Below are 14,582 nucleotides of genomic sequence, written 5' to 3' on the forward strand. Positions count from 1 at the left end.
AATAACCCAACTCCCAGTCACCGCTTGCATTAACCACAAAACCACATTGGTCTTGTTAGCGCTGCTGCAGCTCTCCACTCAGGCTTCTTTGACTTTTTATTGCTGGTTGCTTGTAATGTTGGTTTTTATTAGCTGAAGCTTATTCTACTCTCAGTAACAGTTAAACTGATACTGCAACAATGTCCATTTCCCTCCAGTTGTTGGGCCTTGTCAGCACCATCAGCCGCTCTCTGTGAGTGGAGGTCAGTCTGTACTGTTCCCGCTTACTTCTCAAGAAAACCTTAACTGTTTCCAACCTTCTCAGCCGATCCTCCTTTCAGAGGGCCACAGCCTGTTCACCCTGCTGCCGTCTGGTAACAGATACAGAGGAGATTACAGCCAGACTGAAGAGCAGCTTCTTCCCCCGAGCTGTGAGAAACTTAAATTCATCCTCAGCACTGCACCATGCAAAATAGTTTATTTCTAACTGTCCTGACCTGTCAGAGGTATTGTCAAAAGGAAAGTGAGAGACACCAGACCAACAACACAGACGAGCGGAAGTCCGCTATCAAAGTATCCTGGGCTTCCACAACACCTCAGCAGGTCCACAGGCTGAGTGCCTCCGTGCCACAACGCATTATTCAAACAAAGGAGCCCCGACCAACTTTTCAGAAGGTCGACATTCCTATATTATACTTTCTTTATTCTAATAGTTTTACATATGGATTTCTATGAGCTTTAAGTCATAATCATCAAGTTTAAAACATGAAAGAAACTTTTCTATGATACTGACATTTTCTGAGATGGACCTGTACAACCTTTGCTTTGTAGCATAAAGGGAACTACAAAGTGTAACATGACAACTACATTTACCTTGTACCTTTTCCTCAGGAGGAGAAACAGGACTCTGAACTTTAATAAGATCAACATAGAAACCATGTTCAGAGAGTTTAAATGGACGTAGCGAGTTATTTTTCGTCAGCAGTCTTTTGAATATTTTCCTCCCTACCCAAAGAAACTAATGAACATGACCTACCTGCCCTTCCTGGGCACCTTACGGCCCCTCCCATTGGCTCTCAGTGCAGGTGCAGTTTTGCAGCAGTAGTGGTCCTGGTGAGTACTCCAGATCATGTGATCACAGCTTGAGCTCACAGGACACTTTTCCCTATTCCCACAGCTGTAACACAGTAAAACAAAACAGTGAGTCTCACACAAATTCATAAACAATTATTTGTACTCTACTATAAAGACAAGATGTTTTAGTACATTACTCTTGTTCCATGTGTCCCACGAGGCAGCGACTGATGAACCTCGTTTTCTCTGGGACGAAGGGGGACCATCTGCTAAAATGCTCATAATTTCAATGAAATAACTGAAAAAAACGTCAGCCTCAATACCTTAATGATTTAGAGAAGATCTGCAAAGAGGAGTGGGAAAACATCCCTCCTGAGATGTGTGCAAACCTGCTGGCCAACTACAAAAATTACAATAAGTACTAAGTCATGTTTTGCAGAGGGGTCAAATACTTATTTCACTCATTAAAATGCAAATCAATTTATAACATTTTTGACATGCGTTTCTGAGACTTTTTTTGTTGTTATTCTGTCTCTCACTGTTCAAATAAACCTGCCATTAAAATTATAGACTGATCATTTCTTTCTCAGTGGGCAAACAGAAAATCAGCAAGGGATCAAATAGTTTTTTCCCCCTCACCGTAATTTAGAAACTTTATCAAAAACATTGGTATCAGCCTGTAAACACCAAACTTACACATTTTAAATGGCAAACAATAAAAACTTCCTCCAAAATCAGATCCCACTTGTTCGGAAAGCACATTTGGTCGACTCTGACATAAATAAATTTAAACCGTTGATCAAAAACAAGCTGGGTTTGTAGTGTAAGTTAGCAAAACTGGCAAATGTAGCCAGCAGCGTTCTTTCACCAATCCTTATTTAAAAAACATCTGTTTAATTTTGTCTGTCTCTGCAGTGAAGCTACACACGTGGCAGAACATTTCTTTAAATGTGTATTTCTTCATTATGGCCCTTTCTATAAGTCGGCATACATCCAGTAGAAGTTCAATAAAATGTATTTTTCTCAGTTCTCCAGCCTCTTAACTAATGTGGATGGTACAAGTGAGAAACAAACAACTGATTATTTGTTAAAAGTCTTTACACGCGCCTCTCATTTTTTAACTAACTTTATAAGTTAGGAATGAACCCCGTTCCTCCACCAGATATTCCCTCTCATAATGTTACTGATGCACTGGTACAAAAGCAGTATTTTAATATTACAGCTGGTTGAGATCATTTTCAGTTAGACACTGGAGTTAATTTTCACATTAGACACTGATTGTTTGAAAGTCTGAGACTGTGCGTCCACTCATCTGCCCTTAGTTTGCTTGCCTAGTTTGCTCAATTCGTGGTCATGTTATTTAGTCACATACACTCAACAGTTGAGCCAAGAAAGCCTAATATTGCTGTTTGACATAACTTCAGACTACGCCAAATACATAAAAAAGGTCTGTCCTCAGGCATTTATTAGTTTCTTAATCTGATAAAAGGAGAAGAGTTAAATCCCCTGAAACTACTGTATCTCTGAACTCTCTCTTTAACCAAATAACACACGTAGGTTAATCGTAGGCCCACCTCCCACTTTGAAAACCTGTAGATCTACAACAACGTGTCATACTTTATAAATTAATTCTGTGTCTTGTATGTAAAATCAATCTGGAAACTAGTTTCAGACAAATGTAGTAGGAGTAATAAGTACAATTTTTCCCCTTTGAATTGTTGGAGAGTATAAAGGATCTCAAAATTAAACTTAATTTAAACTTAAGTACAGAGGGAATACTACGCTCAGCTCCCACCTCTCTAACTTCTAAATAATCTCATTATTCCACTATACGTAATATTAATATTTGTCCCATTTTGCTGCCACAGGCACCTGCAGACAGGCTTCCAGTGAGAGGACACCCGCAGCGGTCTGCTCTCAGGTGTCAACATTTCTAATCAAATGAATGGACTCCATCTTGTGGCAGACAGACGGTACTGACTGGTTCTGCTGCAAGCTGTATATTAAAGGCTAAATCTACTGTACGTTGTTGTCTTAAATTGCCAACTGATTTATTTCATTAGTGCCTACTTTGCAGTGGTGACCAGCCATACTGACAAATCTCCAACCACACACACACACACACACACACACACACACACACACACACGCAGGGGATCAACGTCAGCCTCTGATTGGCTTTAATGACGGGAGAAGGCCGTGGATTTTTTGAATACTTTTTTGAGTTTTGGGCCTTGAGATGTCACTCAAATGTTGTTTTGTGCTCAGTGTTTAGGGATAAATAATCTGTATATTGATGGACAAAGCTTGAATTTTGGTGTCATCTGAATTTTTTAATCAGAAACTGGTACAAAATATAGAAAAGTTTGTTGCTGTAGAAATGCTACAAAAATCCAGATGAACCACGTGACCTGCATTGCAATGATATTCATTCAGCTGCTCAAAAAAAAGTGTTGGTTTTTTTTAACCAGTGGTTGTGGATCTTCTGTCAAAAAAAATAGCACCTGATCAAAATCAAAAAATATCCCGAAAGAAGCTCAAGTCCCTGTTGTGCGTCAGACACGGTAAAAGGTGGAATCAATGTCCAAGAGGGGGGGGGACATGCATGTTTGACAAAAACAACAAAGCGACTCGGTGACAGCATTTAATCAGCAGCTGCTGAGTTTCACAGCTGATTAGACTTTCCCTCGTGTGTCCCTGTGAGCAAAGGCTTTTTAATACTTTGTAAATCGGCGTGGTAGATTTCCATCCGTTATCACAGATTTTCCTGTTGCACCTTCATACCGCCGACGCCTCCTCGACTCTCCGTGTCACAGAGGTTCCTGCAAGCCCTCAGCGTCTCGAAGCGGTTTTCGTTGCCGCCGCAGCCGCCGTACCAGAAGCGGGAGCATTTACCCTGATCTTTGTCAAAGAACCACATTACGGTGTAGTTCTGGCAGCCGCCGGTGATCGGGCGGAGGAAACAGGCGTCTGGATGGAGACAGGACACAGAGATGAAGGCGTTACACGGAGTACGTCACTCAGCAGCTGCTTTATAGGCTCGTTTCAACCTCCCATGATGCATGAGCTGCTCTCTCCTGGCCGCCCACCCTGAGTCGAGGGTCTGCTCAAGGTTTCTACCAGTTAAAGGGAGTTTTTCCTTGCCTGTGCCACCAAGTGCTTACTCAAGGTGGGATTTGTTGGGTCTCTGAATAAGATCACAAAGGAAACGGTCTAGACCTGCTCTACATAAAAAGTGCAACGAGAACTTTCTTCATCCCGTGATGCAGATAGATCAACATAATGCCTGCCAACGTTCGGTTTTCCTTGTGTCTGGGAAAACAGCTGCCAGGATGTGAATACTTCTGCAGTGATCCTATCAGAGGACTGAGTGGTGGATCCGACCCAGAGGCACTGAGAGGAAGTGGGCTGAAAGCAAAACACGGACTGGACACATTTTCACCAGGAGCGTCTCATTGTTCTGCCATCAGAATCATTTGAATAGTGAGATCACATAAAAAGCTTTGGAACAGCTACGTTTAGGTCCAGCGACTTCTGCCAGACACGGCACATTAGTCGTTAGCAGCATGTGTGACTGGTTGTCTTTTATATTTATTTTTTAACCATACAAACCTTTTTTGCTCGATACCCATCTTATTTAAATCTTCTCTGCAATGTGTTTGATGAGGACCCTGATGAAGACTATGATGCTGGACCGTTTCACATGAGCTGCAGAAAAGTCTTAGAGGGTCATTGAGTCATGTTCGTATCATTTGTACAGTTAAAGATCTCTTTTCTATTAAAGGAAGTGTTTCAACACTTCTGGGGTCTTAAATTATATTTGTTGAGGTAGTCCAGCCCTTCACTTCCTTTACTTGCGACTTCACAATGAAAACACGTCATAAAGCTCGCCGAGCGGCTGGCGGGGTCAGGCACGCCCTCAAACCAAGCTAGTCTGAGCGGAGGCCCTTTGGCTCCACTCGCCTTTGTTTGGGTTTCCATTGTAGAAATGTTGCACCTGTACCTGCTAACAGGTACTTTCTTTTCGTATCACCTCACTTCTGTCGAGGTTCCAGTCGAGCTGAGGGAAACTAAAATGTAACGTGAAAACAGGACAGACTGCTGATTGGTCAGAGAGAATATTCACTATTCACTGCATCATCATTGCTGCACCAGACAGAGGCAACAGGAAGTTTTATATTTTACAGTTTTCATCACTAAATCCACTTCTGAGAAGTTCTGAGGTGAAATCAGCTGTGCAGATTTTATATATTGACAGTTTTAGGAGAAGTGATGGCGGCCGTTGTGTGCGGCGTCGCTATGACGACCAGCTACGTATCTCTGGGTACTGTCTGCAGTGGAAAACGGAGCAGAGCCGAGTAGAGTCAGTCTATCGATTTGCACTGTGTTAGCATTTTTCGGCAAGGCAGCACAGATCGTCAGAACACCGGCAACAGTTCAACGTTTAGTCCTGATGGTCAGATGTGGAACAATGATGTTGTGGACGTCAGAGTAACTTATACCATCTGCTATGTGCGACTCTGTAGCTCAAGAGCGGAGCGTACAGCACACAGGGTGAAAAGAGGAGCTGCAGCAATGTGCTGTATGAGGAAAATATTAAACCACGTAAACCTGTTCTGGTACAACCTCTAATTGAGATTTTGAACCTGAAAATGAGCAGAACACCACCTCTTTAAAAAGGTGTGGGGGATTGAGGTGCATCAACCCGGGCAGGATGTAGAAGGGGGTGCGCTACCTAAAAGGTTTGTGAACTGTTGTTCTATGTGACCTCCTACTGATGACTAATGTTTTTCCCCACTTCAATTCACTGATCCTCCCCTGAAACTCTCTGCAGCCGCCAGGAGGAGGCCGGCCTCCCACTTTGGAAACCAATCAAAATAAATGTAAAAATGCAGGTTTTTATTTTTATTAATCCAGTGTTCTCACTGTACTTTGTAGTATTGTCTAGTATCCTCAGAGTAAAGTGGGAATACTCCACTCCACTGTAAAGCGGGAATACTCCCCAGTAAAGCGGGAATACTCCCCGGTAAAGTAAAAACTGAAAGTGAAAACTGAAATGACGTGCAACGTGAATCAGAGCGGTTCAGTTTTTACCTCTGGAGACAATGCTGGCCAGCTCCGGCTTTGACAGGATGTTTGGATCTGTAAGAGACCAGAGGTTAGTTAATTTAACACAAGACTCATCCTGTCAAACTCATCTTATTGTCAAACATGTCAGTCCGTCTCTTAGTCCTGTCTGACTTCCTGTCTGTGGCTCTCAGCTCTCAGCCTGTTGGTTCCCCTTGAGGACGTAAATGTTTAAAAACTATAGTTTCATGAAATTTATGCTCGCTGTAGTTTCTATCAGGCAACCAGGAGGAAATAGTGCATCTGCTGGGGATTATTTTCATGTGGTGCTCTAGTGGGTATTTGGGGCAGCAGGACAGTGTTTGTGGGACTGAGTCAGAATAAACTACATCACTGATGGGTTTTAAAAGTTTCTGGACAACAGCAGATCTCCATGGCTCAGAGGAGACATCAGTCTGCGAGACAAACACAGGACTACAAAATATCACCAGACTGATCTTTTAAATGATGCAAATTCAAAATCATGGAGAAAAAAAAAAAAAAACACCCTGGAACTCTCAAACCTACAAATCCCACAGACAGGTTTAATAATCTGAGCTCTGAGCTCTGCATACTAATATCAACTTCTACAGGATGGTTAAATGTTTTCTTGTTTGTTATCTGGAACTGATTCAACTTCTCTCCCATAGACTAACTCCGCCTGTGTTACCTAAAACAAACCATAAAATATATATATTTACAGAGTGTGTTTGTGTCTTTAAAGTGTTGGGTGAGCTACCGTTGAGGTTAGCCTCTGAGCGAGAACTCTTGCCGTCCCCTCCGGTCAATGTGTCGACGACATCCAGCTGTGCAGACTGAGTCTTTCCTCCCGTCTGGTCCTGAAAGTTCTCCACCGCTTCGTCCGCAAACAGATCGTCCGGCTCTGCCGACCCCAGACTGGAAACACAGCAGCCAAAAGCCACAGAGTCATCGTGATATTTTTCTGAATTACACAGATTATGTAAATTTCTTTTTAACACCAGCTTCCCCTCGTCACCTAGTGTTTCAAGACACAATGCTATGAACTGTGGGTAATCAAATGTTAGCATCAACTACTTCATAACAGGTCAGCTGTTGTGTTTACAGCTTGTTTTCCTGCACCTAAACGGACAAACAACAAATCAATAAAGAGACTTTTTATGAGTATTTTGAATGTTAAAAAAGGTAAGGATGGTGCAGGTCAGTAAGTTCACATTAAAAGCTAAACTACATATTGGTTTGAATACAATATAGGTTTAAATTTCGTTGTTCCAGCCACCGGTTCTTACCAACCGCCTCCTCCAGGCTGTGATCGGTTGGTTAACGAGAAGTGACTTTGACGAGCAACTAGCGCACGCGGCTGCATGAAAGGCTCCCGATCTCCCTGCGGAGATCAGCATGCAGGCGAGAACGGGAACAGGTGAGCGTCACGTGGTGTCCAGAGAACACGATCTGGAGGGGGCAGAAGAGAGGACCGGTGCCGGTACGCCAATGTAACAGTACCGGTGAATACAGACACTTGAAGCACAAACGGCTTTTATCTTGTGAGAAGTAACAGGAAATCCTTAGCGCGAGCTTCATAGCGCTGCGTTCAGACGGAGTTAAACCAACGCAGCAGCTGGTTTATTAATCCAGCGCCTGCTGCATGTGTAAAATACAGCGGCTGTGGATGAGAGAAGTCAAGACGTTGTGTTTAAGTTTATGCTCAGCTTGCTCAACAGTTGTTTGATCAGCCAGGATTTGAAAGGCTGTTTCTTTCCCCCGATTCTGATCATGTTGGCGCTGAGGATTTTCCTTTGGCGCTCTCTAAAAGCTCTTTGGGGGGGGCGCCAAAAATTTCTCTATGCAGGAAAAACCCTGATGTCAGCTAGTGTGTGTTTTATGGGTTCATTGATATCTCAGCCAAACTGTCTCTTTGTGCTTCACATGCAATTTCTCAGCTGTCCATCAATTATTTCACCTATTTAACTGGACTGAGTTTAGCATCCCGCAGCAACTGACTGATTCGCGCAGAGCTTGGATGCCACAGTTCGTGCGCCGCTGACAAATTTAACACTTTTAAGACCCCGTGGTTAACCTGTGTTCTTCCTGCTCAGCCTTGTGGGCCAAAAATGTTAAGTTTGTGGTGTAAAGATGTAAAGTGTGAGTTACCCGTTTAAGAGATCTACTTCTTCCTCCGTCAGCCGGCTGCAGGTCTGTGTTATTGCAGGAGGAGGATACGTGTTTATGCCCTCTGAAATAAACACAGGACAGATGCATTCCTGTTTGTTTTTACAAACAATTAAAAAAATGTATTTAAAGCTGCCCCTGAATAAAAGCTGGATGATATTCTGGACATTTTAGGAAGCTGATGACAGACTGTTGGTCTAATCTAATCTAGAGTCTGGTCTTACTGTTGAGGGCGGAGAGGAAGACTCTGAAGAAGCGCTGGGCGTAGCCCTGCTCGTCGGCCTTCAGTCTGCCGACGTGGATCAGGTGCTGCTGTTCAGGCAGACTGGCCAGCTCCTCCACCTGCGTCTGGTTGTAGCGATCACTGATAGTCACCACAAACAGCGCCACCCCCTCACACTTGGCCTTCTTGGAGATGTAGCGCAGCTTGGCTCGGTCCCTGTAAGATGTCGTGGTGCCCACCACAGTCAGCATCGCCCTCCTCCTCCGGGGCGTGGTGGCCTTCAGCAGCACCTCCTGCAGGCAGAACTCCAGCGTCTGTCCCAGCGCAGGGGAGCCGCTCTGCTGCTGCATGTTCTTGATCTGCCTCTTCATCACGTTGGCGTTCTGGTAGTCCAGCAGGCCAAACTCCGGCTTGAGATTGCGGCCGCCGCTCTGCTGGACTACAGCCACCCGGGCCCGGTTGCCGGCCCTGCGCGGCTGCGGGCTCACGACCAGCTGCTCCACCACAGAGCCCAGCAGCTGCTGGACGCCGGCGTACTCATCAGCCTGAATCTCCCTGGAGTCGTCCACCACCATGACCAGGTCCACGTCGACCTCCTGAGGCCTCGGGACATCCTCGATGAAGGCGCACTCCTCTGAACGTTTGCAGGGGTCTGAAGAAACAAGAGAGTAATCATCGGGAAACCAACTGGTTAGGAAATCGCTCCTGATGTGACTTCAGGTATCTGTCTTTGAGTTAAACAAACTTTACCTGCCTGGTCTCAGTTTAAATTAAGTAGTTAAAACTATGAGGAACTCCGGATCCAAACCAACAACCGACCTCGGAGTCAGACATTTTGGTGAAGGTCTTGTCCAACTCTGTGCTGGAGGTCAGGTAGTTAACAAGCAGAGATTCACCTGGTGGTAGAACCCATTTTAAAGCAAAGGACTGTGAAGGGGTATCAAACTTCTGAGCTCCACAGGAACATTTAAAAAAAGACATTGTGGAGCCTTTGATTCCCAAAAAGCAAAGCAGAGTTGTAGTGGTTGGGATTAGATCAGAAGCTACTTCATTGCCAAGAAGTTTTTACTAGCGTTGGCAGGAATACTTCTGAAAACATGTACTTATTTTAAGGGTACCGGGGATCCAACATGTGGAAGACTGACGTGCAGCTGCACAACAGCTCCAACTCGAATCTTCGAAAGAAAGAGTCGTGCATAGAAATCGGGTGAAGTTAATTTAATATTCGGCTGTTTTCGCGGCTGTTTCCTTCTCCCAGTTTTGTGATTTGTTGGCAGTTGGAGAGCTACTTTAGGCCAAAATTTCACAGTTTTGATCAACTCAAAATGGCCGAAGATGACGATGCAGTTTGCAGCTCTAAGAACTGATGTCTGTCCAACGCGCCTGTTACAGTAGGAGTTAGGGACCTTCATTATGATCCATTTCAATCATCAATAGCAGCTTTGTTTTTCAACACAGAAATCTCAAACCACTGCCAACACAGAAAGTGACAAACCTTAAAAACGTTAAGAAAATGAATGAATGAATTAAGCACATTGCAAGGCTGTATAAGTTGTTATCGACAACTACATTTCTGGTATCGTGCCAACCCTAGTGTTTACACATACAAGGAATTTGCTCTGGTGACAGACGTAAACCTATATGAATATAAAAAGTTAATAGCTAGACTATGTCTACTGCCAAAACCTTTATCCATTGAAAGCATCCAGACCCCATTATTAGACCCCATGTCCTCGCCTGCTTCAAAGCATTCACCATCATCCCTGTCCCCAAGAAACCAAGGACCATTGGACTAAACGACTACAGACACGTCGCCCTGACCTCTGTGGTTACGAAATCCTTTGAACGCCTTGTGTTGTCCCACCTAAAATCCATTGCAGTTCCTCTACAGAACCAACAGGTCTGTAGACGACGAAGTAAACATTCACTACATCCTCCAGCACCTAGACTCCCCAGGAACCTGCGCCAGATTCCTGTTTGTGGATTTTAGCTCTGCTTTTAACACCATCATCCCGGCCCTGCTGCAGGACAAGCTCTCTCAGCTGAACGTGCCTGACTCCACCTGCAGGTGGATCACTGACTTCCTGACGGACAGGAAGCAGCACGTGAAGCTGGGAAAACATGTCTCTGATTCCAGGACCATCAGCACCGGTTCAACTCAGGGCTGCGTTCTTTCCCCCCTTCTCTTCTCCCTGTACACCAACAGCTGCACCTCCAGTCACCAGTCCGTCAAGCTCCTGAAGTTTGCGGATGACACCACCCTCATTGGGCTCATCTCTGGTGGGGACGAGTCCGCCTACAGGTGGGAAATCGGCCATCTGGTGACCTGGTGCAGCCAGAACAGTCTGCAGCTCAACGCTCTGAAGACAGTGGAGATGGTCGTTGACTTTAGAAAGAGCCCAGCCCCACCCTCCCCATCATCCTTTGTGACTCCCCAGTCACCACTGTGGACTCCTTCCGCTTCCTGGGCACCATCATCTCCCAGGACCTGAAATGGGAGCTGAACATCACCTCCCTCACCAAGAAGACCCAGCAGAGGATGTACTTCCTGCGGCAGCTGAAGAAGTTCAGCCTGCCAAAGACAATGATGGTGCACTTCTACACCGCCATCATGGAGTCCATCCTCACCTCCTCCATCACCATCTGGTACGCTGCAGCCACCGCCAGGGACAAGGGCAGGCTGCAGCACATCATTCGCTCTGCGGAGAAGGTGATTGGCTGCAATCTTCCTTCTCTTCTGGACCTGTACGCCTCCAGGACTCTGAGGCGAGCAGGAAAGATTGCAGCTGACTCCTCCCACCCACACAAACTGTTTCAGACTCTCCCCTCTGGCAGGAAGCTGCGGCCCATCAGGACCAAAACCTCTCACCACAAAAACAGTTTCTTCCCGTCTGCAGCCTCATTAACAAGGCATGGGTCCCCACTGACACTGACTCTCATGCCCCCTCCCCAAACACACAAACTCCTGACCTCACACTTTACAACGTTTAACTGTGCTCATGTTGTGAACTTCTGCATACTTGAAAGCATTGTATTATAGTATTATGCATACATTTTTTTTGATCTCCTTACTTTTTATATATTTATATTCCTACTTATGTTTCATGTGTACTGTAACCGCCAATTCATACCAAGGCAAATTCCTCATATGTGAAAATGTTCTTGGCAATAAACCAGATTCTGATTAGAGTCAGCACCTCCAGGTCTGAGGTCATGGTACTCTGGTTGCCCCCTTTTAGGTCGTAAACAAGTCGCTGCCCCAAGTGAAGGAGTTCAAGTATCTTTAGGTTTTGCTCACACGTAAGGGACAGAAAGAGCGGGTTGGTTGTGAGCTCTGTATCAACATTTCAACCCTAAACCATGACAATGAGAGGTCTGGGGATAGTGAGAAGATCTGCAGCCGCTCTTGAGTATTCTTGGCAGGGTCTCTGGGTTCAGCCTTCTTTTCAATTTAACCTCCCTTTAATCTATGTGTAAGTGCAACCTGCAAAAGCCAAGCATGCAAAAATGAACTATGACAATATCACTACGGATGTATATTAAATGTTAAAGCGAGCACGAGGCTCAATGCGTACCGTAACAGATTGCACACATCCTGACCCTCCTCAGGTCAGCAGCCATGTCCTGCCCCAGCACTGTGAAGACGTGGTTTTCCGTGTCGTCAACCTGACGTGAAACAGCAGCCGTCACCATTTATCGCTCAATGTTTTATTACTCTTGCCAAAAACAATATTTCACCAGAGGCTGAGAATAGTGTTGGTAAGATGCAGCCACTACAACTGATCCATCTCCAGACTTATACTTGTTACTAGGCCTCGCTCTCCAAGATAATGATTTAACTGACACTTTTAAAGCACAGCTGCAGTTTCTTAATGCTGAAGACAAATTTCTGACACCAGACGGCAGATTTAATTAACTGAAAAGGGAGGCTAAGTGCAAAAGGGAATTGGGATCAATTTATGTCTTTAAAGGCCAAACAAGCATGTGCACTAATAATCTGATGAAACAAACATTATAACAACACTGGCCAAACATGTGACGTGCGGTAATACCAAACCTGAAGTGAGCAGCAGGCCAATCCAACAATTGCTTGTTTTAACTCATGTACTGTGTCATTTTCACTTTGACGTTGAGCAATAGGAGCACAGAGAGCTCTTGTAGCTGTCAGGCGGAACAGTGAGGTTGGTCTCTAGCGTCTTCTTCCTCATCAATAACACCCCATTTGCACCTGGTATTGAAATCTATTTTCGGATTAAACGGGATCAGAGCTCGCCTTTGTGTTTACACTAGGGTTGTCGCAATAACCGCAAAATTGAAATACCGTGCTTTTGGCCAAGCCTACTGCAGAGCATGGCAAGTACCGCAACACTAAATTAAAATAATCGAGCTTCAAAAGTTCCACAACCGTAACGAGCTCTGTAACGGTTCAAGAACGGAGCGCCAAGGGCTGTACTGACCTGACTTAAAACTTGGAAGCTAACTTGGCGTTAGCATATTGCGCGGCTAATGTGGCTAGAAGGCTCGCCGGGGTTGGACAAACGTTCTAATCCTGAGACACATTTAAGAGAAACTGCTTGAACGTTAAGACTCATTTGAAGCTCACTAACTAACGAGCGTAGCGTGTCGGATACCTGCAGCTGTTTTTCATGTTGCTTTCTGTGGAAATTTAGTCATAACGTTAGCAGGAGCCGGCTCAGGTGTTAGCTTTGTTAAATGGAAGCCCATTCTGCTCCGCTGTGTGTGTGCGTGCGGGGTGTAAATTGAGTTGACAGACGTGCCCTGAAGGTAACGATATAGCTACGTGTGAAAAAGACACGGTCAAACTACAAAAATGATTTTGCTTGGCAATGTTGTGTAACTCTGAAAAGCACCCAGCAGCGAGATTGCTCCGCTCGCCCTAGTTTACACTAGGGGTGGGAATCAGCAGAGGCCCCACGATACGATATTATCAAGATATTTATGTCACGATACAATATTATTGTGATTTTAAACATACTGCGATATACTGCAATTTATTTCCTTTTTCCCAACTTCAAATTGTGTCCCCAAAAGAAACTATTTTTCTCATGGACTGAAAAAGCAACTGATGTTATTATAATAGCACCAAAAACATAATATATAACCACAGAAAACATCACGATACTATGCTGTATCGATTTTTCCCCCCACCCCCAGTTTACACCTGGCATTCGTTGAGATCAAATCTGTTGTCTGGAGCAAAACCTGTGCGTCAGTAATTTGAGTTGGCCTTTAATCAGATAACGTGTCTGGATATAGATGGCATTTTTATTTTCCAGCTGTAAATGGGGTGCTGCGTGTGTAAAACACGTCGATAAAGATGATTAAATTAGTCAAAGTTAAATGACCAACGTAGTTTGCCATGTCTCTCAGCCACATCACAGTAAGAATGTCTTTCTCTGTGATTCTCTAATCAAGTGACCATCTTAAAGGGCAAAACTAGACCACAGTCTTGATATTTGAATTACACGCTACGGGTCACAGGTCAGTCTCGGGGCCTCAGCTAGTGAACCGATGAATCAAACCTACCGCCATCGCTCGACTAACAGCCGGCTCGTTCCTCAGAGAGATCACTGCCGGGAAGATGTTGCGGGCCCGGTACTCCATCATGGCGGTCACAATCTCCGAAGCGTCCTGTGACGGCCCAGTGGAGAAAAAGACGGCCACCTTCCTCAGCCTGCCTCCTGAACGTGTACGTTTGAAGAGGTTCTGACCCACGAAGCGCATGGCGGCCCCCAGATTACGCCTGTTGATCGTCCTCTCCGGGGCGATGTTCTTCACAGCTTCGATCAGCTGGTTCTTGCGCCGGTAGTCCTGGAAGCGGATCAGGTACTTGGTGTAGGCGCTGTAAGCCACCACAGCGACGCGAGCGCCCGTCGGACAGTTGGTCTCGGCGATGGTGATGTCCTCCAGCAGGGAGAGGAGGGCGGCGCGCTGCCTCTCGAAGGCTGCGGGGGACACTTCGGCGGACATGTCCACAGCGAACACCAGCTCGGTGGGGTAGGCCGGGCAGGCTGATCGACCTAGAGGAGGT

General features: G+C 45.2%; 1 protein-coding gene across 1 annotated transcript in view; it reads right to left on the minus strand.

The window, feature by feature from the left end:
• Positions 1 to 3,365: 3,365 nt before the first annotated feature.
• Positions 3,366 to 14,582, minus strand: part of LOC119898159 (collagen alpha-6(VI) chain-like) — a 44,602-nt gene continuing 33,385 nt past the window's right edge. The window contains exons 34-40 of the mRNA XM_038712343.1: positions 14,078 to 14,571; positions 12,106 to 12,196; positions 8,532 to 9,182; positions 8,290 to 8,371; positions 6,899 to 7,056; positions 6,148 to 6,195; positions 3,366 to 4,023 (exon numbers count right to left, since the gene is read on the minus strand). Of these exons, the coding sequence (XP_038568271.1) occupies positions 3,809 to 4,023; positions 6,148 to 6,195; positions 6,899 to 7,056; positions 8,290 to 8,371; positions 8,532 to 9,182; positions 12,106 to 12,196; positions 14,078 to 14,571 (1,739 nt within the window). The 3' untranslated portion in view covers positions 3,366 to 3,808. The remainder of the gene's footprint in view (positions 4,024 to 6,147; positions 6,196 to 6,898; positions 7,057 to 8,289; positions 8,372 to 8,531; positions 9,183 to 12,105; positions 12,197 to 14,077; positions 14,572 to 14,582) is intronic.

The sequence above is a fragment of the Micropterus salmoides genome, unplaced genomic scaffold (assembly GCF_014851395.1).
Source record: "Micropterus salmoides isolate LMB-PRFRI ecotype aquatic unplaced genomic scaffold, ASM1485139v1 Ms_hic_scaffold_11, whole genome shotgun sequence".
NCBI classification, from domain to species: domain Eukaryota; kingdom Metazoa; phylum Chordata; class Actinopteri; order Centrarchiformes; family Centrarchidae; genus Micropterus; species Micropterus salmoides.